Source organism: Eptatretus burgeri, chromosome 11 (assembly GCF_056783735.1).
Source record: "Eptatretus burgeri isolate ZD-2024b chromosome 11, Ebu_testis_v1, whole genome shotgun sequence".
Lineage (NCBI taxonomy): Eukaryota > Metazoa > Chordata > Myxini > Myxiniformes > Myxinidae > Eptatretus > Eptatretus burgeri.
In genome coordinates, this window is record NC_140971.1 from 79,250,566 (window position 1) to 79,272,809 (window position 22,244).

Sequence of the window (22,244 nt, forward strand, 5' to 3'; positions counted from 1 at the left end):
CAAAACAAATATCTCAAACAAAAAGAGCACAGGTTTCCTTTTTAGAGAAAGCACGTCAATTGAATCTTCCTCTTCATGTTCAGTGTGAGCTTTTCGAACGGATGGTGATGCCTGTTTTATGATATGGCTGTGAGGTTTGGGGTTGTTGGTGTTACAATTCCACCCATATTTAAATTTTCCATCATAAATATCTTAAACAAATATTACACCTCAATAAAGGGCTGGCTAACTGTATGGCACTTGGGGAAACAGGAAGTTGCCCTATATGAGACTTTGTTAACAAGAGAACGATATATTTTAGGTTTTCTGCTGTTATGTTTAGATTAGGAAAGTGTCTTCATGACGGTGAAATATTTAAGTCTAAGTGGATATTGTCTGTGAATAGTATTGTTGATCACTGTGGTCATTCCCATATATGGTATGATTTATCAAACTTTGATAAATAATGGTTTAACTCTCGCATTAAACGCAAAATTATTGACATGAGTGTTCAGGTTTGGAAAGATAGTCAACAGTGACTCCCTGTGATGAAATTACAGTTTATTTAAGAACAAGTTTTACTTTGAACCTTATTGACTGCAACTCTCTCCAGTCCTCAGAGCTTGTACAGTATGTGTAAACTCCGCTGTGACAACCATCATCTTCCTGTTCCTTAACAGTTATGTCCGTTATGCGAGGCTAATGCTACCGGTGACGAATTTCTCCATCTTCTTGTCTGTCCATCGTTCAATGAAGCTCGTAATAAGTGTATGAAACGTCATTATTGGGAAAATCCCTCTGCGCATAAAAGGGAAGAGCTATTAAATGTGGGTATGTTGGTCAGCTTGTTAACGTGGTGAAGTTTATTGGGAGCATATTATCCAGGTTCTAATAACTTGTTAATTTCATTGCTGCCATAGAGAAATTTTTTGTGCCGAGTCGTGCTTAATATAAACTCGCATAACTCGCGCTCTGTGCGACATGTTGGGGTGGGTGTGTTTGAGAAAGGAACTGATGCAGAGTATCAGTAGTAATTTTACTTTAATGCAGTAAGTGGAATACGATTTCACTGTTTCAGAACCATTTTATTTACTTTTTTTGTACCATGCACCTCATATGGTCTTTGAGATTATGTAAGCCGAATATCAAGTTACTCGAGCGCAGAACAAAGTCGAAGATAGCGCGACACGAAACTACAAACTCGGAAATAATATATAAGATTATATTTGGTCATCAGTATCCAGACGTAACTTGTTTTTCAGACACTTGGATTCTTAGGTTTTATTTACTCTCATGCCCTGAAAGGGGTCGAAGAGGTCATAAAATTGAAAATTAAAAAGAAAAACATTCAAAATTCAAATAAATTTTATGAGTTTTCCATATTGTCGCCATCCAAGTTTCATTTGGTAACCAGGCTCGATGTTCTGAAGATGATTTGGGCAGCATTTTGTAATTTGTTTCAGAGTGTTGGCGATAACCTGCCTGCTCTTCACAAAACAGAGTGTGAGATCTTTAACATCCACAGGCTAATGCTAACAGACCATCGTAAAGTTCATCCGAGGGACGGATCACTTTCACGCGAAGCGCACCAATTTGACTGTTTATAGTTGGGTCGGAAATCAAACTCAAACTAAACAGCTCAAAGGCTAGGAAGCTACCTCTATCCCATCCTGTCAGACAGTTATTAATCATGTCTAGCAACAAACACTCATTCATTAATCACGAAGAAGAAGAACCCTTCACGAATGCACGCACGAAGAATTAAAACATCAACATTTGATTGCCTTTCATGCAAAATCCTCAGTATCAAGCTCCGGCAGACATTGTGGTGGCATTTTCAATGATCCTACTCCATGTTGATGAAATTTCAAGCACAAACGTGTAAATTCACAATTTGACTGAAGTCCAGCCCACGTAGTCCATTGAATGTCCATGGCCTGCGGTGTCGTCGAAAGACCGGCATTTGTACGAGTCTATCGATCTTGCGTTGCCAAGCAACCCTTACATCAGTTTCACAAAACTACAACAATGAGCTAAACAATGCTAAGTGACGAGCATGGTGATGAAATTGAAGTGTTCACAAGAGCAATAGTTACAGTGACAAAATGCTTCACACTTGCCTGTTGTGTGGCTTTTCTTGTCATCTCATAGTGATTTGCATGGATGTCGAAAGCAGAAGCTGCTGCATTGGGGGTGAATTTTCTTTCTAAAATGAGCGTTTAATCAAAAGTTAAACTTAATGAACATATGCCAAGTCTTACCCAGGACGTGTACTCTTTCATCTGGTGCTGGTTGCTGTGGGGACCACTTGCTTGGCCCCGCCAGAAGCACGCCTGGCAAAGCTGGTAGTTGTGGCACTGCTGGCAGCGGTAGCGAAACCCCAGCATGCTCTCGCTGTGGCAGTGGGAGCACTCCACCGGGTGGAACACTGTGCCAATGACATGGGAGGTACGATCAATGTTTGGGAGGAAGTACGAGAAATAGACAGTATGTGAGCGGTGAAGAGGGGGAACGATATCGGGGAGCATGTGAGTGATGGACTGATCACATGGCATTGTGGTTTGTGAGGTAAACACAGATCCTGAGATTCACATGGTTCGTGAGGGTGAAGAGCCGTCTGTGAGGTGGGAACAATGTGTGAGGTGGATACAATGTGTGAGGTGGAAACAATGTGTGAGGTGGATACAATGTGTGAGGTGGATACAATGTGTGAGGTGGATACAATGTGTGAGGTGGAAACAATGTGTGAGGTGGAAACAATGTGTGAGGTGGAAACAATGTGTGAGGTGGATACAATGTGTGAGGGGGATACAATGTGTGAGGTGGAAACAATGTGTGAGGGGGATACAATGTGTGAGGTGAATACAATGTGTGAGGTGAATACAATGTGTGAGGTGGAAACAATGTGTGAGGTGGATACAATGTGTGAGGTGGATACAATGTGTGAGGTGGAAACAATGTGTGAGGTGGAAACAATGTGTGAGGTGGATACAATGTGTGAGGTGGAAACAATGTGTGAGGTGGAAACAATGTGTGAGGTGGAAACAATGTGTGAGGTGGATACAATGTGTGAGGTGGAAACAATGTGTGAGGGGGATACAATGTGTGAGGGGATACAATGTGTGAGGGGGATACAATGTGTGAGGGGGAAACAATGTGTGAGGTGGAAACAATGTGTGAGGTGGAAACAATGTGTGAGGTGGATTCAATGTGTGAGGTGGATACAATGTGTGAGGTGGATACAATGTGTGAGGTGGATACAATGTGTGAGGTGGAAACAATGTGTGAGGTGGAAACAATGTGTGAGGGGGATACAATGTGTGAGGTGGAAACAATGTGTGAGGTGGAAACAATGTGTGAGGGGGATACAATGTGTGAGGGGATACAATGTGTGAGGGGGATACAATGTGTGAGGTGGATACAATGTGTGAGGTGGATACAATGTGTGAGGTGGATACAATGTGTGAGGTGGAAACAATGTGTGAGGTGGAAACAATGTGTGAGTTGGAAACAATGTGTGAGGTGGATACAATGTGTGACGTGGAAACAATGTGTGAGGTGGATACAATGTGTGACGTGGAAACAATGTGTGAGGTGGGTACAATGTGTGAGGCGGATACAATGTGTGAGGCAGATACGGTGTGTGGAGGTTGATATGGTGTGTGAAGGCGGATACGGTGTGTGAAGGCGGATACGGTGTGTGAAGGCGGATACGGTGTGTGAAGGCGGATACGGTGTGTGAAGGCAGATACGGTGTGTGAAGCGGATACGGTGTGTGAAGGTGGATACAGTGTGTGAAGGCGGATACGGTGTGTGAAGGCGGATACGGTGTGTGAAGGCAGATACGGTGTGTGAAGGTGGATACGGTGTGTGAAGGCGGATACGGTGTGTGAAGGCAGATACGGTGTGTGAAGCGGATACGGTGTGTGAAGGTGGATACGGTGTGTGAAGGCGGATACGGTGTGTGAAGGCGGATACGGTGTGTGAAGGCAGATACGGTGTGTGAAGGCGGATACGGTGTGTGAAGGCGGATACGGTGTGTGAAGGCGGATACGGTGTGTGAAGGCGGATACGGTGTGTGAAGGCGGATACGGTGTGTGAAGGCGGATACGGTGTGTGAAGGCGGATACGGTGTGTGAAGGCGGATACGGTGTGTGAAGGCGGATACGGTGTGTGAAGGCGGATATGGTGTGTGAAGGTGGATACAATGTGTGAAGGCGGATATGGTATGTAAGGGTGGATGTGGTTTATGAGGTGGGTATCATGGGTGAGGATGGATACTCTGTGTGAGGTTGGATAAGGTGTGTGACGTTGTAAACGGTGTGTGAGGAGGATGAGGTGTGTGAGGGTGCATTCAATTTCATTTCATGAGATGGTAGCGATTGATTCGGTGGGTGTGATTCATGAAATGGATTTCATGAGGCGGATGCCGTTTGTGAAGCAGAAGTTGTTCGCGAGATCGATATGATTCACAAGGTGGCCATGTTTCTTGAAATAATGTGGCTTATGATATGGAAGAAAATCGTGAAGTGGATGTGATCTCTGAAGCAGAATCTGGTTTGTCAGACACAAGTATATGCCGTGTGCGAGTGAGGCAGATGTGATGCGTCAGGCATATTATGGGTTGCAGTGCAGGCCATAGAAATATTATGGGGGAGGCGAAAGCTATTTTTGGGAAAGAAAATTAAAAAGAGAAAAATAATGTGAAGAAGTTCAGAAAATGAGAATTTGGAATGAAAACATAAAGAACTTGAATGCACTCGAGTGAGGTGTCGACTCCCTCCGTAATGTTGTTTTGTAATTTAACGTACGGTACTTTATACTTGTTCAGAGTGACACAGGAGTGCGAAGTTGAAGTCGACGCATGTTTTTATCCACATTTACATATAATGAGTTGGAGTATTGTTTATTTTATTACAATTTATTTTTTATTTGCAATTATCATTACTACAGGACATTTTATATATTTTTTTATTTTTAGACAGAAATTATATCGTTTTTGAAAAGGTACCAACAAAGCTACACAAATTGGTGCGGATACAGGATTTCAGGTGATGGGAGGCGCAAAAATTTACATTGCATTGAAAGATATAATTTTGCCGAGCAAAGCAAGGTTATTTAATTGTTTATCCTTTCAGAATGTTTATGATTCATGTACAGTACAGATTTTGATATTTGTACAGTACAGAAACAAGCACATATGTAAAATTTGAGGAGAATTGACCAATCAACTATGACTTATTAAAAGAGAAACATAATATCATGAGTCGGCAGCTCCCGATGATGTGCTTCCCGATTTCCTCAGCGTGTGATTTTTGTGATCAACATATCTGTAACAGAATATCTCGTCAATACCAGCAGCGAGAATCGGCAAGTTTGATACAGAGCTTCATATTGTACACACAGACATGATCATCCAATATGCACGTGCCGGCCTATGGACATGGCGTGAGTAAATATAGTCCTGGACTAAATTTCATTTCATGTTGTACACCACTCTTTCCAAATTCCATATCTAGGCGACACATGACATCAACGCCGGGCGCCGAAGGAAGGGAGTACTCAGTTTTTACTCCGTTTGTTTGTTTGTTTGTTTGTTTGTTTGTTTGTCTGGGCGATCTCAACCATCCTATGAGCTAGGAAGCTGAAATTTGGGGATAAGAGTGAAGATGTGCTTTGACAAAAACAGTATTTATTATTTTTTGATTAATCAATTAATTGATCACTTAATTATTATCGATATATTAATTACTTTATTTTCTTTCTCATCTGAGCAATATCTCAGGCACCTTTTGAGCGAGGAAGCTGATATTTGGACATAACATTGAACACGTGACTTCGTTACAAAGGATATTTTTGATTTATTGATCAATTATTTAATCGATTGATTATTAATTTTTCGATGTATTACTTAATTTTCAAAAAGTTACACATTCGGATGAAACAGTGGTGCTTTTGGTATGCTATTAGCCAATTGATGGAGAAATCAATTATTTTATGATTATTTATTATTTATTTTAATTATACAATTAATCAATTTTTGTGCACTGCTCCCTCCCAATCATATCTCCATTTGCTGCACGGCGGCATCACCAAGTGCTGAAGGCGCCCCAGCAATGCCGCACGCTGGAGGATTTGTTATTTATTTATTTTGCATGGGGGCGGTGTACTTTGAATGTACCTCCACTTGTTTGCATTTTTTCTTGTAAGCTCAAAGTTGAACTCATTGAAACATTCATAATATGAAGCTCTGTGCCAAATTTGGCGATTTCAGTTGCCCTCTTGATCCAATTATTCCACCAAAAAACAAAAACTCTTCTACACTCCAAAAAAATAAACACAAATTCAATCTGTCATGCATAGTTGCTCCTTCATTCGCAATCCCTTCTCTTTTTCAATATCTCCAAAACGGAATTGTCATTGAATGAAACGTTTCCTCCTTTAAAAGCTCTTAGTAAGACTACTTAAAACGCTTATAAACTAGAGTTCATAGAACACCTCATGCCGCACAGTCTTGAGAAACAAGCACATAGGCAGGTGGGGTCTGTGAGTGACAAATTTGATTGGTCATGATGACGTAAAATGGCGTAATATTTGGTCCAAGTACTGCTAAACGGAAATTTTTTGAAAATGACAAAAAGGCGATTTGTGTTGTACACTATTAAACTATATAATTCAATGTAAATAAAGTAAAGATTTTAAAGGTTGGAGAATAAAAAAAAATTCGGAAATTTACCGCCACTGACACGTCTTTTACACCACCTTATTTAACAGGTTACATTAGCTTTTTGTGCCTGTTGCTTATGTCCTTTATGACGTCACTAAAAACAGTAAGTTTCCTGTTTGGAATGATTTTCAATTTTTTTTTGACTGTCAAACAGAGTAAAAAAATTATCTCACTCCTCTCTGCACATATGCAATCATGATAAAATCAGTCAAAGCAAAGTACTGCTAAACTGCAGTTTCATTTTCCGATTCGTGTCGAGAATACAACATGCCATTGAAATTAAGTTGTTCCTCAATCATATACTGACATTTCTAGACAGACAGACAAAGTGAACCAATTGCATAACCCCACTTTTTGCTTTGTGTGTTTTGCATTTTAAAATGCCTCAATCTTCTTACAACTCCATCAAAAACAACCCACGTAATCTTCTCTTCTTCTTCTTATTCGTCTTCTTCATCACAGTATTTCTCTTCTCCTTTTTCTTCTTCTCAATTATCTTCCTCATCTTCTTCTTCTTATTCTTCATAAGGCATTTTCCCAAAACCTTTTTCACTCCTAATGGGTTAGTTCATCCACCCGACTCTCGTACCCACAGCTCCACTTTCCTCTGTGCCTTCAATGGAAAACATTTTGGCAAACATCAAAAAAAATGGATTGAGGCCCTGAATGTCAGACATGAGATCAGGGCCATCTCTCTCAACATATCTTAAGCATTTGATACAGTCTGGCACCCCCGCACTGCTCTCCAAACTCTCTGCCTCTGACATCGAAGACCAATACTGCACTTGTCATCCTGGCAATTTCTCTATTCTCGTAGCCAACATGTCGCTCTCGACTGGATCCTTTTATCTCCTCTCCCTGTCAAGGTTGGAGTGTCACGAGGCAGTGTTCTGGCCCTATCCTATTTGTAATTTTTATCAACGCTCTCTCTGATTGTGTGGAAAATTCTCTTTATCTATTTGCTGATAACTCCACCCTCTGCCATGACATCCACTATCCTTCAGCTCGGCAGGCAGCAGCCTCTTCCCTCTCTGCGGACTTTGACAGAATGACGAGCTGGTCAAACATTTGGAATAAGTCTTTCCATTCTGAGAAATCCCAAAAACTCATTTCTTCTGCAAAAGGACCATCTGACAAACTCTCCTATCTACTTTATTAGCAATCCTCTTGAAGAAGTTCAATCACTCAAACTCTTGGGTCTCACTATCAGCCATGATCTGCCCTCCCCTCTGGGCTGGCTCCCCTATCTCAGACTTTGCTCAGCTTGATGCCATAGAACCAAGGTCTTAAAGATCAATGGAATCTCCCATGATGAAACTGAGTCTATGGCCTATTCCTTTCACATTGCAGACAGCTCAGTGGTCTCTCTGTCTTCTACCACCTCCTTTCTGGTCTTTCACCCTCTGCTCTTTTCGTGCACTGTCCCATGACCCCCTCCAACCCAGATCAAGGTGCAGAAGGTCTGCTAAACCCCGCTGTCTGGTGAAACTTCCAAAATCCAGAATTACTGCTCACTTCCACTCATTTGTTTCTCCTTTTCTCCCACATATGGAATCCATCCATCCATCCATCCATTGGGACCATACTCTGTGCAGAGCGTTGTTGCTGCCTAAGCGGTCTCCTGGGCTGTTGGGCATAATCCTGGACGGGTCGCCACTCCGACACAGGATACCAGCAAGCTGGTACTCATTTTGCGGACCTCGGAAGGATGACAGGCTGAGTCAACCCCACCTGGTATTAATTAAACAGCCAAGCAGGATTCAAACTCAGAACCCAAGGATCCCAAGCCCACCACTCGAGCCATTAAGCCAACACCAGGTATACTAATGGAATCACCTTGCATGTTCTCTTCAATCTCATTCTTCCCGACAGGTTTTCAAGACAGCAGCTGTTCCCCACCATCTCATATCATCTCCTATCCTAAACCATGATCTTTTCTTCAGCCACTAACTCTCCCCAAGCCCACCTCTTCACCTTTCCTGTTTTCCTTCCTGAGAGTTTGCTTCTGTGTACATCTTTGTCCACCCCCTGCATCCTCCCCTAAACCTTATTCTTTGTCCACCCCCTGCATCCTCCCCTAAACCTTATTCTTCCTCACATCCCTCATCTTCGAAGTATCTCTATATTGCCCCCCTTAACTCTGCTGTTGTGTGTTTCCCCCTCTCCTTCTGTTCTTCATTCTGTTCTATTGCATCCTTATCCATTCTATGTTCTCGCTCCTCCATGGGCCTCGACTGTATTAAAAAAAAAGAGCATTAACACACATGGGATTCCCATGTGGATTCATCGCATAACTCAAGAGCTCAGCCTATGGCTATGGCGTGAGGAATTATTGGATGGGGAAAAACACATGGGTGTTTGGATGTGGGCATCAGAGAGCTAAGTCAGGGCAACTAGAAATGAATGAATAATTCCAAAGAATAACTGAAAGTCACAACACAACAGACAAGGATGGAGGAGAGGATGGAGAGTATGGGAGTTGGGAGGAGAAAGGAGTAAGGGGAGGGGATGGATGTGGGCAAATAGGAGAAGGAAGGGAGAGGGAAAAATTCCAGCCCTGAATACCTAATGTAGACCCTGTACAGACGTGAAGTAGGAAACACCTCAAATGCACCATGTTCATAGCCCTATGGGCACTTAAATTACACTTAAAACAGTAAAACACGAGGACTTGCTTGGAGGCCATACTTAGGTGAGGGTTGGGTGTTACGATGCGAGCGTTGTACCGTTCTCCACATTGGCAAGGCGGTGCATGAGAGGCAGCCAGATAAGGCACTGAGGTGGTGGATCAGACATGAGTGTGTCCAGAAACATGTTTAGCGTCACCTTTTTCTGTGAGGGATGGGGTTGGGGGGGTTGGGAGGGAAAACAAACCCAGGTATTGACCATGGCCTTTCCAATTGCAAGCACAGTTCATTTGCAAACCATGTGTTAGATCAACCCAAAAGGTCAAAGTTGAGTTAAAATCCATCTCGCCCTTCAAATAAACCATTGCACTTTGATACGACTGACCATCAGTGCAGAAAATTAGCACGGCTGGCCAATCAAATCCAAGTCCAGATGTACTTGACTCATGGTAAGGTTAAACTTATCTTGTGCAAGACGACAAGGATTCTTCATGTCTCGAACAACCTTGAAATTAACTTGCCTTTGTTTCCACTGTTAGAAATATCGTTACAAACTGGAAACAACCACAACAATCATATGGGGATACTGCCCTCTGGTGGATTTTGCAACTTACCAACTTATAGGTAAATGATAAAAAATATATGAGTTCCCTTACAAGGAACCTCAATGCAGGAGAAGGCCATTTGGCCCATCAAGCTTGCACAATGGGAGCTAACCCATGGTTGCTTACACAAGCTGGATCCTTTTTAGACACTGGGCATCAAGCAAGGAAGGAGCATGCACCATGTTAAAGTATTTTGCATGATTCAGCCAGGGTCGGAATCCAACCACCGACCTCCCAGACTCAGGGCGGATACTTGAGCCATTATGCTACTGAATCTTGATGTGAAAACAAAATGGCATTGACACATCAGGGGTTTGATTTTTGCCTTGTTAGTCAAAACCTGTTACATTTTACTCCCACATGCTTCCGATGATAAGCTAAGGGCAGTGAACCCATGTCGTTAATCTGAAATAGCTAAGAGGACTGCTGATTTCAATCTAGAGGAAAGAAAATAAAAAAAAAATTAGAAGAGGAAGAAAAGAGATCAATCTGAATGAATAAAAATGTAAAGCAGATTAAAAGATTATACATGTCTGGTTGATAAAATTAGAATAATGCGGCGAGAACCAGGCGTGAGCTTTATAATTCGTATTGAGTCAAGGCTCATGGAAGAGCGAGAACAATGAATAGATCACGATGCAACAGAACAAAAGGAGCAGTAGAGAGAGAGGGAAGAAACACAAACAGCAGGGTTGTAGGACAAAATAGAGGTAGACTTGGACAAACAAAAGGTGTGGGGAGTAATGAGGGGTAGCTGCATCATGAGAACACGTGGGGTGGACAAGACTGATTCAGAAGCAAGCTCTCAGGAATGAAAAAACTGGAAATTTGGCAGGGAAGGAGGTGACATTGGGGGTGGGTGGTGAGGGGAGTGGGGGGGGGATAGGGAGAAAGGATCATGGGTTTTGATGGGGAATGATCTGAGAAGGTGTGAACAGCTGTCTTTAAGACTTGGAGGGAAAGATGAGATTACAGAAAATGTGGAAGTCCGTTCCACAGGTAGGAAAAAAAGGAACAAATGAGTGAGGTGAGCGGTGCACAATTTTTTTTGATAATTTTTTGGATTTTGATAATTACACAAGAAGAAACCTGGAGGAAGTGGGGAGAGGACAAAGCACGGAAAGAGCAAAGGGTGCAGGACTAGAAAAGAGGTGATAGAAGACAAAGAGACCCCTGACTTGTCTGTGATGGGAAAGTGATTGGCCTGTAGACTCAGTTGCATCACAGGAGGTTCTAATGATCTTGAAGGCCTTTTGATTGGCGTCAAGCTGAACAAGGTGTGAGGAAGGGGCGCCAGCCCAGAGGGGAGACCAGTACACAAGCAGTGGATGAAGACCTTGTCGGTGGATAGGAGTTCAGGTATGCAAAGGAAGGACTTTGTACGATGCAGGATGCCCAGTTGGTGATTAGCATTTGGAGACCAGCTTTGAAATATTGTTTGCACAATAATTATCATGGGCGATAGTGAGACCCAGGAGTTTGAGTGACTGAACTCTCTTGAAAGGATTGTTAAAAAAGGAGATGGGGGATTGCCATATGGTCCTTTCAGAGAGAGAGAGAGAGAGAGAGAGAGAGAGAGAGAGAGAGAGAGAGAGAGAGAGAGAGAGAGAGAGAGAGAGAGATATTTGTCAGGATTGAAAGACATCTTCCAGGTGTGTGACCATCTTGTGATTTTTTTCAAGATCTGAAGAGAGGGAAAAGGCTGCAGCCTGCCTATCTGAAGGATGAGGGACATCAAGGCAGAGGGTGGAGTCTTCAGCAAATAGATGAAGAAGATTTTCCAGAGAGTCAGAGAGATTTTTGATGAAGATTAGGAATAATACACTGCCTTGGGTACTCCAGGCTTAACAGGGAGAGGAAAGGAAAGGATTCCGTTGAGAGCCACACATTGGTTATGAAGCTAGAGTAAGTCAGTAAGCCATGTGTGAAGTTGGCCTTGGATTTCTGGCTACCTGGTACCCACGAAAGTAATGGGGTCTGATCATGACTTCATGGCTTGTAGGGTTTGACCAGTCCACTCAGGGTCGGAGCTTCTGCTCCACACTGATGAGGGCCAACAAGCCTGAAACATATGTCCGCGGATGTTCCCTCTCCAGGGTGGACTGGTCTATACAATTGAGAATTTAATTATTTTCCTCGTAGTGGCTGCAGTAAATCCTACAGTGATGTAGGGGGCTGTAGCTCTGCTACGCTCACCAAAAAGATGCAGAGTCTCTGCAACTGGTTCGCGAGCATAACCTCTTTTACACACACACACACACACACACACACACACACACACACACACACACACACACACACACACACACACACACACACACACACACAATATAATATTGGGGTGGTTGGCTAGATTATACAATTTCAAAGAAAAAGGCACAGCCAATCAACAAAGTTACTCGATCTGTCCTGAAAATCTGATAAAATACACAAGCAAGAGCAGATCCAGTCTCGGTCAACGTTTCACCCACTTCACAGTGGGCTTCCTCAGGCCAATATATCCCAAACCTAAGCACGTGCCCGCTATTATTCATGAGGCCACAGTTCATTTCTGGTCAGGTGCCGGTGCGAGGGGTTAGTTGAAGAGTGTTTTCATTGTGCTGAACTTAGAGGTCCAGAGAATCAGAAATTCATGTTTGGTTTAATGAATAAGTAAGGCTTCAATTAACACTTGATCTTTGTTTTTTATGACTAAATATCTGGAAACGAAGATTTTAATGTTTTTGGTGTCCTTGCATGCTCAATGTCTGGTGTTAGCTTAATGGTTAGGGTGGTGGGCTTGGGATCTGAGGATCCTGAGTTCAAATCCCACTCAGCTGTTGAATTAATATCAGGTGGGGTTGACTGCCCGTCATCCTTCTGAGGTTGGCAAAATGAGTGCCAACTTGCTGATATCCTGTGTCGGAGTGGCGACCTGTCCAGGGTTGTGCCCATTAGCCAAGGAGACTGCTTGGGCAGTACCAATGCTCCGCACAGAGTATGGTCCCAATGGATGGATGGACTGTATTCTAGATTGACCTCCCCCCCCCCCAAAAAAAAAACAGAGATGTGATCACGTCATATATCACGGGACCCATTACGTCATCTCTGGGATACTTTTGCTTCGGGATTTATGTTTACGTGCGACCTACATATGCTCTGAAAAACTGCACTCTGAAAAAGATGCCGGATAGATGTGGCAATAGATGCATTGTTGCTGGTTGTCGCAATACAACCAAAGATGGTGTGAGTATCTGCATTTTCCCAAAAGATCCAGCTTGAAGGAAAGTTTGGACAGACAAAGTAAAACTGACCAGAGGAAAGTGGCATGGCCCAACTGCTTCTAGCCTCATTTGCAGCTAATTCTTGAAGATAATTCATATGACACTGGCCTGTATTCTCAGTTTGGGATGAGTAAATTGATGCAAATGAAAGCCAATGCTATCCCCACGAAGATTAGAGATAACTAATCCAATTGACACAAGAAAATGGGCAGAACAGCTGCAGAAAAGTGTGAGAACCTGAGGGTAAGTAGCGTTTTTTGTTTCTTTTTACCCAGCATTTCTATTTAGCATCGGCCATGATCACACCACTTTAGTAATCAATCAGTAAGTTTCTGCCTTATGTATCAGACATACATATAGTTGTAAAGGCCCAGTCACACCTTGACGTTTTAGCCAGCTTATGCCGTTTTTTGGAAAATTTGTCTAAAACGCTGGTACACGTTGAATATTGAATACGTTATGGGTAAGTTTTGATAAGACTGAGAGCACGCTGAAAAACACTGCCATACGTCGTTGTACGCTGGCTTTAAACGTTGAACTTTTGGGTTTTCCTCGAATTTTTTCATGCTTGAAATTTTACGACGTATGCCGGCGTATGACTCACACGTTCTGCTACGCTGGCCATAAGTTGTAGGCACGTTATGCGATCGTTGACACACGTTGAAACACGTTACTTGTAAGTTACTCATAAGTCGAAACACGTCGAGGTAATGTTTAGCGTACCCGAAACTTATTTCTAACCTATGAGTAACGTTTTGTAAGCACGCTACACGAACGTTGTTCACACTTTGCAACACGTTACTTGAAAGTACTACTACTACTACTACTACTACTACCAACATCGACATCACTAAATTCTCTCGAACTACTACTACTACTACCAACATCGACATCACTAAATTATCTCGAACTACTACTACTGCTACTACTACTACTACTAACATCGACATCACTAAATTCTCTCGAACTACTACTACTAATAACATCGACATCACTAAATTCTCTCGAACTACTACTACTAATAACATCGACATCACTAAATTCTCTCGAACTACTACTACTGCTACTGCCACTGCTACTGACATTGACATCTACTCAACATGGAGTCTGGAACACTGACGAGTTCCTCCTGTGAAGCCCAGTTGTATATACCAATTCCCCTAAACGCTGCCAATACGCCATTATACGGTAGCTGTAAGTTAGAAACACGTTCAGTAAGTTCTGTGGTCGTCCGGAAGACGTCAATCAAATTCGTCTACATACGCCAATGTGCGTTTGAGACACGTTACACATAGGTTCAAAGCACGTTACTCATAGGTTCAAAGCACGCTACTAATAGGTTCAAAGCACCTTACTCGTAGGTTAAAAATTAAGTTTCGGGTATGCTAAACATTACCTCGACGTGTTTCGACTTATGAGTAACTTACAAGTAACGTGTGGCCGACGTGTGTAAACGATTGTGGAGCGTGCCGAGAACTTATGCCAGCGTATGCGGAACTTGTGAGCCATACGTCGATTACGTCGTAAAATTTTTAGCAAGCATGCGTGAAATTTCACGACGTACTAGACGTGCCACGTAATATGCCAGCGTACTTCATTGTTTTTCATCGTGCTCCTAACGTATACACAACTTACCCATACCGTATTTGACGTGTCCCAGCGTTTTAGACACATTTTTCATAGGTCAGCATACGCTGGCTAAATCGTCAAGGTGTGACTGCGATGTTGACACTTCCAATTTTCAGGCGGTTATGATTTAAATCTGCGTGCAGCAGGTTTTTAACAGAGAACGCCACGAGTTCGTCGGCGATACGTGCAGCGCGCTATGCCTAAGTTAAACTATCGTTGGGCATAGGTTGTGAACGCCGACAACAGGCTAAGCATTCGTTGGTATAAGTTATCTATAAGACAACGAAACGTTCTGTGTACGTTACTAATACGTTATGCATATGACCAACACGTTATGAATACGACCAAAACTTAAAAAAAAAACTCTAAACTTCAGCGTACGCCAACGTTTTACGTGCATTTTTATACGTTGCCATTCCTGGCTAAAAACGTCAAGGTGTGACTGGGCCTTAAGCAGGGCTAATGGTAATATACAATTAGCTTCTATGTGCCAAGCAGATAGATAATCTACAGAAACGGAGCAAACTATGAAATGATTTTTAATCTCCGTGACCATGGTGCATAGATTGACAGCAACAAACAACTTTCATATTTTAATGCCTGTTATTTGAGGACGCGTGCTCCGCCGAGCTGACACATGCCTTGGCGGGCACAAACGTTCAAGGCTACAGAAACACTGCGCACTATGCATGACAATACACGTACAAAGTCATAAAGGGTCTACAAGTTAGAAACTGCAATCGTTATTGTCTGACTTATACTTTTGCTAATTATTTGATAGCACATTACCCGTAGGGTGATTACATCACCCCATCCCTCCTGCCCCCACAGTGACATGCATTCGTGTAACAACTCTGACAACTCCTCACCAAAAAAGCCTCCGCTTCCCCCTCACATCTCTGTCCCAACTTTGCTCTACCCCCCTCCTGCTCAACTTCAAGTCCTCATCCTTCACCTCCAAACCCTAAGGCATCAATCTCCTCCCCGCATCCAGGCCCTCAAACTCCCCATGCCCAACCTCCCACCAAAAGTCCTCAACCCCTCCCTCTACCTTCCGAGGTTGTCCAATCTTTATTCTCACCCTTCTCCTGCTCATAAACGCAAACGGTCATTCCCACATCGAAACTCCAGAATATGTAACGTTTTCTGCTCCCCAATCATGCGATCAATGACTTCATGAAAAACCTGGCAGGGGCTATTAAAAAATTACGTAACACATTTTTTGCTAAATCTGATCCCCCCCTCCCCCTCCCATCCCCGCTCCACTGTAACGGTCTGTAACACTTCAACAGACACCCCCTAAAATATTACTGAACACTCGATGAAGACACCCTCCCCTCCCCATATTTCATACCTCAAAAACCCAGGATGCTATTTATCCTGTTGTTATTTTCAGTTTCTACGAACTATATTTGAAAAAGTAGAGGTGGGTACAGTGTACCGTCAATAAGATCAGGCAGTAGCCGGAATTCCTGTAATGACGTCATCGGAATAATCACTCGGAGTGATGAAATAGTTTCCAAAAACTGAATGTTCAATTACTTTCATTTGCAATGAGATTAAGTTTCTGTGGAAAAATAAATGATGGAATAACAGTGATGGAATATAAATAAAGTGGTTTGCTTTTACCAATGATGTATTGAATACGTGTAATTCTTCACCATTGAGAGATGTAGCCAAACCGATATAAAACATGATATTTCAAAAAGTACATATATATATATATATATATATATATATATATATATATATATATATATATATATATATATATGTATGTATGTATATATATATATATATATATATATATATATATATATATATATATATGTATGTATATATATATATATATATATATATATATATATATATATATATATATATATATATATATATATATATATATATATATATATATATAAAAACAAATGCATATACAAAATTATACACGGACATACCAGTGGGGCATGCTTGCACATTGTAATGAATAACGAACCATGCTTCCACATTGTCTCGGGTCGCTCACCTGCATTTGTTTTTTCAATGTATTTATATTTTCATTTTCAGACGCTTTCCCATGGTTGTGATTTTTACTGGTGTATTGGCTTCGATGTCTGGCAGCACGCAAAATAACCGTGCTTCCACATTGTCTCGGGTCACTTACCTGTATTTATTTTCATTTATTTACATTTCTTCATATTTTCATGAACGGATGCTTTCCATCAGTTCAGTGATTTTTCCTAATGTATCGGCTTCGATGTCTGTCGGCACGCAAAATTACCATGCTTCCCCATTGTCTTGGGTCGCTCACCTGCATTTTTGTTCTCTTTTTTTTTTTCTTCATTTATTTAATTTTATTTATTTATATTTTCATTTAAGCCTGTATCTCACTGGGCTGCGACAACTTGCGACTAGTTGGAGACACCAAATTGCGATAGAACAGCGATAATTTTCACTTGGAATCACACTGAATTTATACTAAAACACATTTGCATATGTCTCACGAATATCGCACGAATGTCCCATGAACTCCAGGCGAAATTTGGGATGAACTTCGCCTGGAGTTCGCATACATGTCGCATGACATTCGCGCTACGTTCAGGTGACAAAACTGAGATTTTTTTGGCACATGCAACTGTCGCGCGAGGGTCACACGACGGTCGTGCGACCATCGCGCAAGTGTCGTGCAACAGGTCGCACGACAACTGTGCGTGACAATTGAGAAATCGGGACTATATATATATTGTTGTGGTTACCAAATTCGCAAACCACCATTCAGGTCCCTTAGGTGAGGTATCTCGGTAAGTGTATGTGTAGTTAGGCCCAAACCCGTTGTCTAGTGGGAATACATGTCATTTATGCGAGCTGCGACTCTTCAGGATAGCCGTTTTTCTTTTACTATCTTTAATTTGGACCAACCGCCATGATTACAACCACAACCACCGCTTCACCACAACCGCCACAACCTTCACGTCACACCTCGCAACCGTAGCATCGCCACCGTTCTTGCCCCGCTGTGGGTGCCGGTGTTGGACTCGTGCAGAGCGCGCGTCGAACAGCGTGTACAAAATCACGGATTTTGTGCTTCAAAAACGGATCAAAAACGACACACGCCCACTTTTTGCCGTCCAATCGGTGAGCGAGGGGCGATTTGGCCCCGCCTCCAGAACGATCGATATATGCAAATTTGTGGATCAAAAAGCCTTCACGCCCACTTTTTCTCGGGCCAATGGGGAGCGAGGTGAAAGGTCAAAGGGAGGGGGTCAAAGGCAAAGCTACGGGGGGATAAAAAGGACGGTGTTCGTCAGTCAGTCAGTCAGTCAGTCAGTCAGTCAGCAGAACGAGAACGAGAACGAGAACGAGAACGAGAACGAGAACGAGAACGAGTCGGAGGGTGGAGAGAGAAGAGAGTGGAAGTCTGGAGCCCGAAGCCTGCAGTAGCTGGAGAAGCTGAAGAGAGTCGAACGAGGAGAGCCCAAAGAAGAGTCCAGGGTGGAGAGTCCAGAGGCGGAGAGGCGGAGAGGCGGCCGCGGCGAAGGCAGACGAGGGGGTGCTCGCGACGGTGCCGGGAGCTGCACGCCCAAGGAAGGCCGGCAGCGCGACCTGGCCGAGGTGGAGACGCACACCAGGGATAATAAAGATCCTCTATACCCCGAGCATCAGCAACCCCCTCCTGTTTCCCCCCGCGCTGAGATAGTGCGACCAAGGGGGCCCCTTTTCCCACCCCCTGCCTGACACTGTCCGCGAGGCCCGCGGAGAGAGGCGCCATCGCCGCTCCGCGTCTCATCACCAGACGGGTAGGCGCGACCCGGTCTCGGCCTCAGGCCCGCCTCATCCTTGAGGGTATTTCTTTTCCTTGGTTTTGGGTATGTGTTGTCGGCGCCGTCTGTGAAGTAGAATTGTATAAGTGTTGCCGTGTGCTCGGTAGTCGGTATTAGCTCTGCACTGTGTTTTCACTTTTATATTTGCTTTTTGTGTAAATGGAATTGTTTTCTTTTTTTTGTGTGCTTTTGGTGGAATTGAATATGTGTGCTTCCTGTGTGCCGCGAATAAATGTGCTTTGTGTTGAACTGTTTCCCGCTTCGCTTCGTCATTTCTCCCATTGAATCCTCATCTTGCTTCACGTAAAGGGTTGGTAGTGGGCTGAATACGCCCGATAATTAATCGAACCGTCGAGGTCGACGATAACACCGCTCGGTTATTCTGATAGTACGGAACGGGTCGCTTAAGTGGCCCGTGTCCGAAGTCGACCTGCGGCGAGGTGCGATCGCCCGGTCTACCCTCCGCGTGGGTACTTAGGTAGGTCGAATTTGGCGAGCAACCCTATCCCACGCGGGGGCTGATTGGCTCGATCGCGGTGAGACCGAAAGGTCCACCCGTGACTGGTTCCCGGCGTTAGTCCGAGAGGGTCACGACTGGATTGTCCGTCCGGTGGGCGACGTGCCGCGATTCGAGTTACGTGGCCGTCAGCACGCCGGCGGGCGCGAATACCGCAACAATATATATGTGTGTATATATATATATATATGTGTGTATATCATTGGAAACAATGATTCACTTATCACGTAGAAAGCTAAAATTTTGCATTCCGATGGACATCAAAACCAATACACTGGGGGGAAAAAATCACAGAACCATATGAAAGTGTCTGTAAAAGAAAATATAGATAAATCAAAAAAAAACATGAAAATATATAAATGAAAAAAAACAAATGCAGGTGAGTGACCCAAGACAATGGCAAGACATGGTTCGTTATTGCTAAAGGCCCTGTCACACCTTGACGTTTTAGCCAGTGTATGGCAAGGTATCAAAATGTATGTAAAACGCTGGCGTACGCTGAACTATTGATGTTTTTTCCCCAGTTTTGGATGTATTCATAACGAGTTGGACGTATGCATAACGTATTAGTAATGTATACAGAACGTTTCAATCACATATAGATAACTTGTACCAACGAATGCTGAGCGTGTTGTTGGCGTTCACAACCTATGCCCAACGATAGTGTAACTTATGCATAGCGCACAGCAGCGTATCGCCGACGATCACGTGGCGTAGGGTATTCATAGGCTGCGGCTCGACGATTCAAATAATAAGCACACCAGACATCGAAGTGTGAAGCCGCTGTCACACCTTGACGTTTTAGCCAGCGTATGCCCACGTATGAAAAATTTGCCGAACCAAGCTGGCACGCGTGGAATACGTTATGGGTAACTTTTGTATACGTTAAGAGCACGCTGGCATACGTCGTAGTACGCTAGCCGAGTAAGTCGAGAAATTTCTCGACATATGACACACGTTCCGCATACGCTGGCCATAAGTTGTAGGCACATTACGCGATCGTTGACACACGTTACTTGTACGTTACTCATAAGTCGAAACACGTCGAGGTAATGAGAGAGAGAGGGAGAGAGAGAGAGAGAGGGAGAGATGGAAAGAGAGAGAGGGAGAGAGGGAGAGAGGGAGAGAGAGGAGGAGAGGGAGAGAGGGAGAGAGGGAGAGAGGGAGAGAGTGAGAGGGGGAAAGAGGGAGAGAGGGAGGGAGGGAGAGAGAGGGAGGGAGAGAGAGGAAGAGAGGGAGAGAGGGAGAGAGGGAGAGAGGGAGGGAGGGAGGGAGAGAGGGAGAGAGGGAGAGGGAGAGAGGGAGAGAGGGAGAGGGGGAAAGAGGAAGAGAGGGAGGGAGAGAGAGGAAGAGAGGGAGAGGGGGAGAGAGGGAGAGAGGGAGGGAGGGGAGAGAGAGGGAGGGAGGGAGGGAGTGAGAGGGGAGAGAGGGAGAGAGGGAGAGGGGGAGAGAGGGAGAGAGGGAGGGAGGGAGAGAGAGGAAGAGAGGGAGAGAGGGAGAGAGGGGGAGAGGGAGAGGGAGAGGGAGAGGGAGAGGGAGCAATTTTCTATGGGTGGAAACTCAAAATTTTAATTGTATTGAGAAATTGATGGAACCTCCCACCCACCTTTGGACACCCGTTGGGACCCCACAAGGTTCCACAGAAAGATCGGTTGGGCTATCCCAAAAACTGAGGGAGTAGTTCATGGACGGACGGATAGTCCTATTATATAATATAGATAATTATTGGATGAACAATTTGGCGATCTTGCGATCTCTTGATTTAATAGGTGTGGCTTCTACAGTCGTGTGACTTCACTCTATGGTAGTTTTTAAGCACATCATTTTGTACACATTTGATGGGGTGGCTATTTTTTCCTGTCTCATCCCTACATATGGAGTACTACCATACTCCATGAGAGAACTACTATACCAGATGATAAAAAAGATATATATATATTTGAAGTCTTTAATAAAACAACTCAAACCCATCAATCCCATCTTCCGCCATAGTCAATTATTATGTTGCATTGTCGTGTGCTCGCCTGGTGTTAGCTGAAAGGTCAAGGTGGCTGAGTTAAGATGTTAGGGTCTTGAGTTTGAGCTCCGTTGAAATAACACCAGGTGGGTTTACTCAGCCTGTCATCCTTCTGAGGTTGGCAAAATGAACACCAGCTTACTGGGGTAATAAGCCATTCGAGTATCCTGTCAGTATCCTGTCATTCGAGTATCCATTCGAGTCAGAGTGGCGACCTGTCCAGGGACTGCACTCCTTAGCCAGATGAAACTGCCTTGGAAGCCCTATGCACCTCATGGCATGAAAGGAATGGCAATAAATTATTATGATTATTATTATTGTCACATGCTAAACAATTTGAGCAAGTAAATAATGTCATGACAAACTATTCAGTCAATTCCTTCCAAAGTATAATTACCTTTTCATCTATTTATTTCACCGAGAAACCTTACAAGCCTTAACAGTTAGTGATTATTATGCAGACTTGGGGCTCTGGTTGGTGGAGTTGGGAGAGGTGGGAGAAAGGGGATACATCGGGGGGAGGGTGAGAGGATATATGGGTAGAGAGAGGATATGTGGGGGAGGAGGGAGGGGAAGGAAGAGAAGGGGGTGGAGGATGTGAAGAAGAAGAAAGGAGGAGTGGAGGACAAAGAGGTGGAAAGGGGGGGTACTGAGAAGGGACAGAGTTGGGAAAGGGGATTGACGCTTTGTGGCAGGAAGTGGGAAAGGGGGTTGACGAAGGGTTGAGGACTTGAGGCTGGGAGAGGGCTTGCAGACTCAGGGTTTGGGGGGTAGTTCAGCACTTGAAGAGTAGCAACCTGTCGAGGATTGTGCCCAATAGCCCAGGAGACTGCTTCAGTAGCACCAATGCTCTGTACAGAGTATGGTCCCACTGGGTGGATGAAGAAGAGAGGGGTAGAAGAGGACAAAGAGTTCGGTGGAGGGGAGAGCAGAGAGGGGGTCTGAAGACTTCAGGTTGAGGACTTGGACTCAGATTTTACATTACTTGGAATTTCCACGAGTCCCTGATATTATGCTGCCAAAGGACATTCCCAGCAAACTCTAAATATTCCACACTCT

The 22,244-nt window shown here is 43.7% G+C and overlaps 2 protein-coding genes across 6 annotated transcripts in view; one reads left to right on the plus strand and one right to left on the minus strand.

Annotated features, from left to right (window-relative positions):
- The window catches only part of DTNB (dystrobrevin beta), a 218,487-nt gene that overhangs the window by 91,620 nt on the left and 104,623 nt on the right, over positions 1–22,244 (minus strand). For all 5 annotated transcript variants that reach the window (XM_085847130.1, XM_085847131.1, XM_085847134.1 and 2 more), the window contains exons 7-8: positions 9,433–9,538; positions 2,241–2,407 (exon numbers count right to left, since the gene is read on the minus strand). In XM_085847130.1, coding sequence (XP_085703256.1) covers positions 2,241–2,407; positions 9,433–9,538 — 273 coding nt within the window. The remainder of the gene's footprint in view (positions 1–2,240; positions 2,408–9,432; positions 9,539–22,244) is intronic.
- Positions 2,480–22,244, plus strand: part of LOC147017454 (uncharacterized) — a 56,584-nt gene continuing 36,819 nt past the window's right edge. Inside the window, exon 1 of the mRNA XM_085847135.1 lies at positions 2,480–2,603. The gene's annotated coding sequence lies outside the window, so the exon portion shown is untranslated. The remainder of the gene's footprint in view (positions 2,604–22,244) is intronic.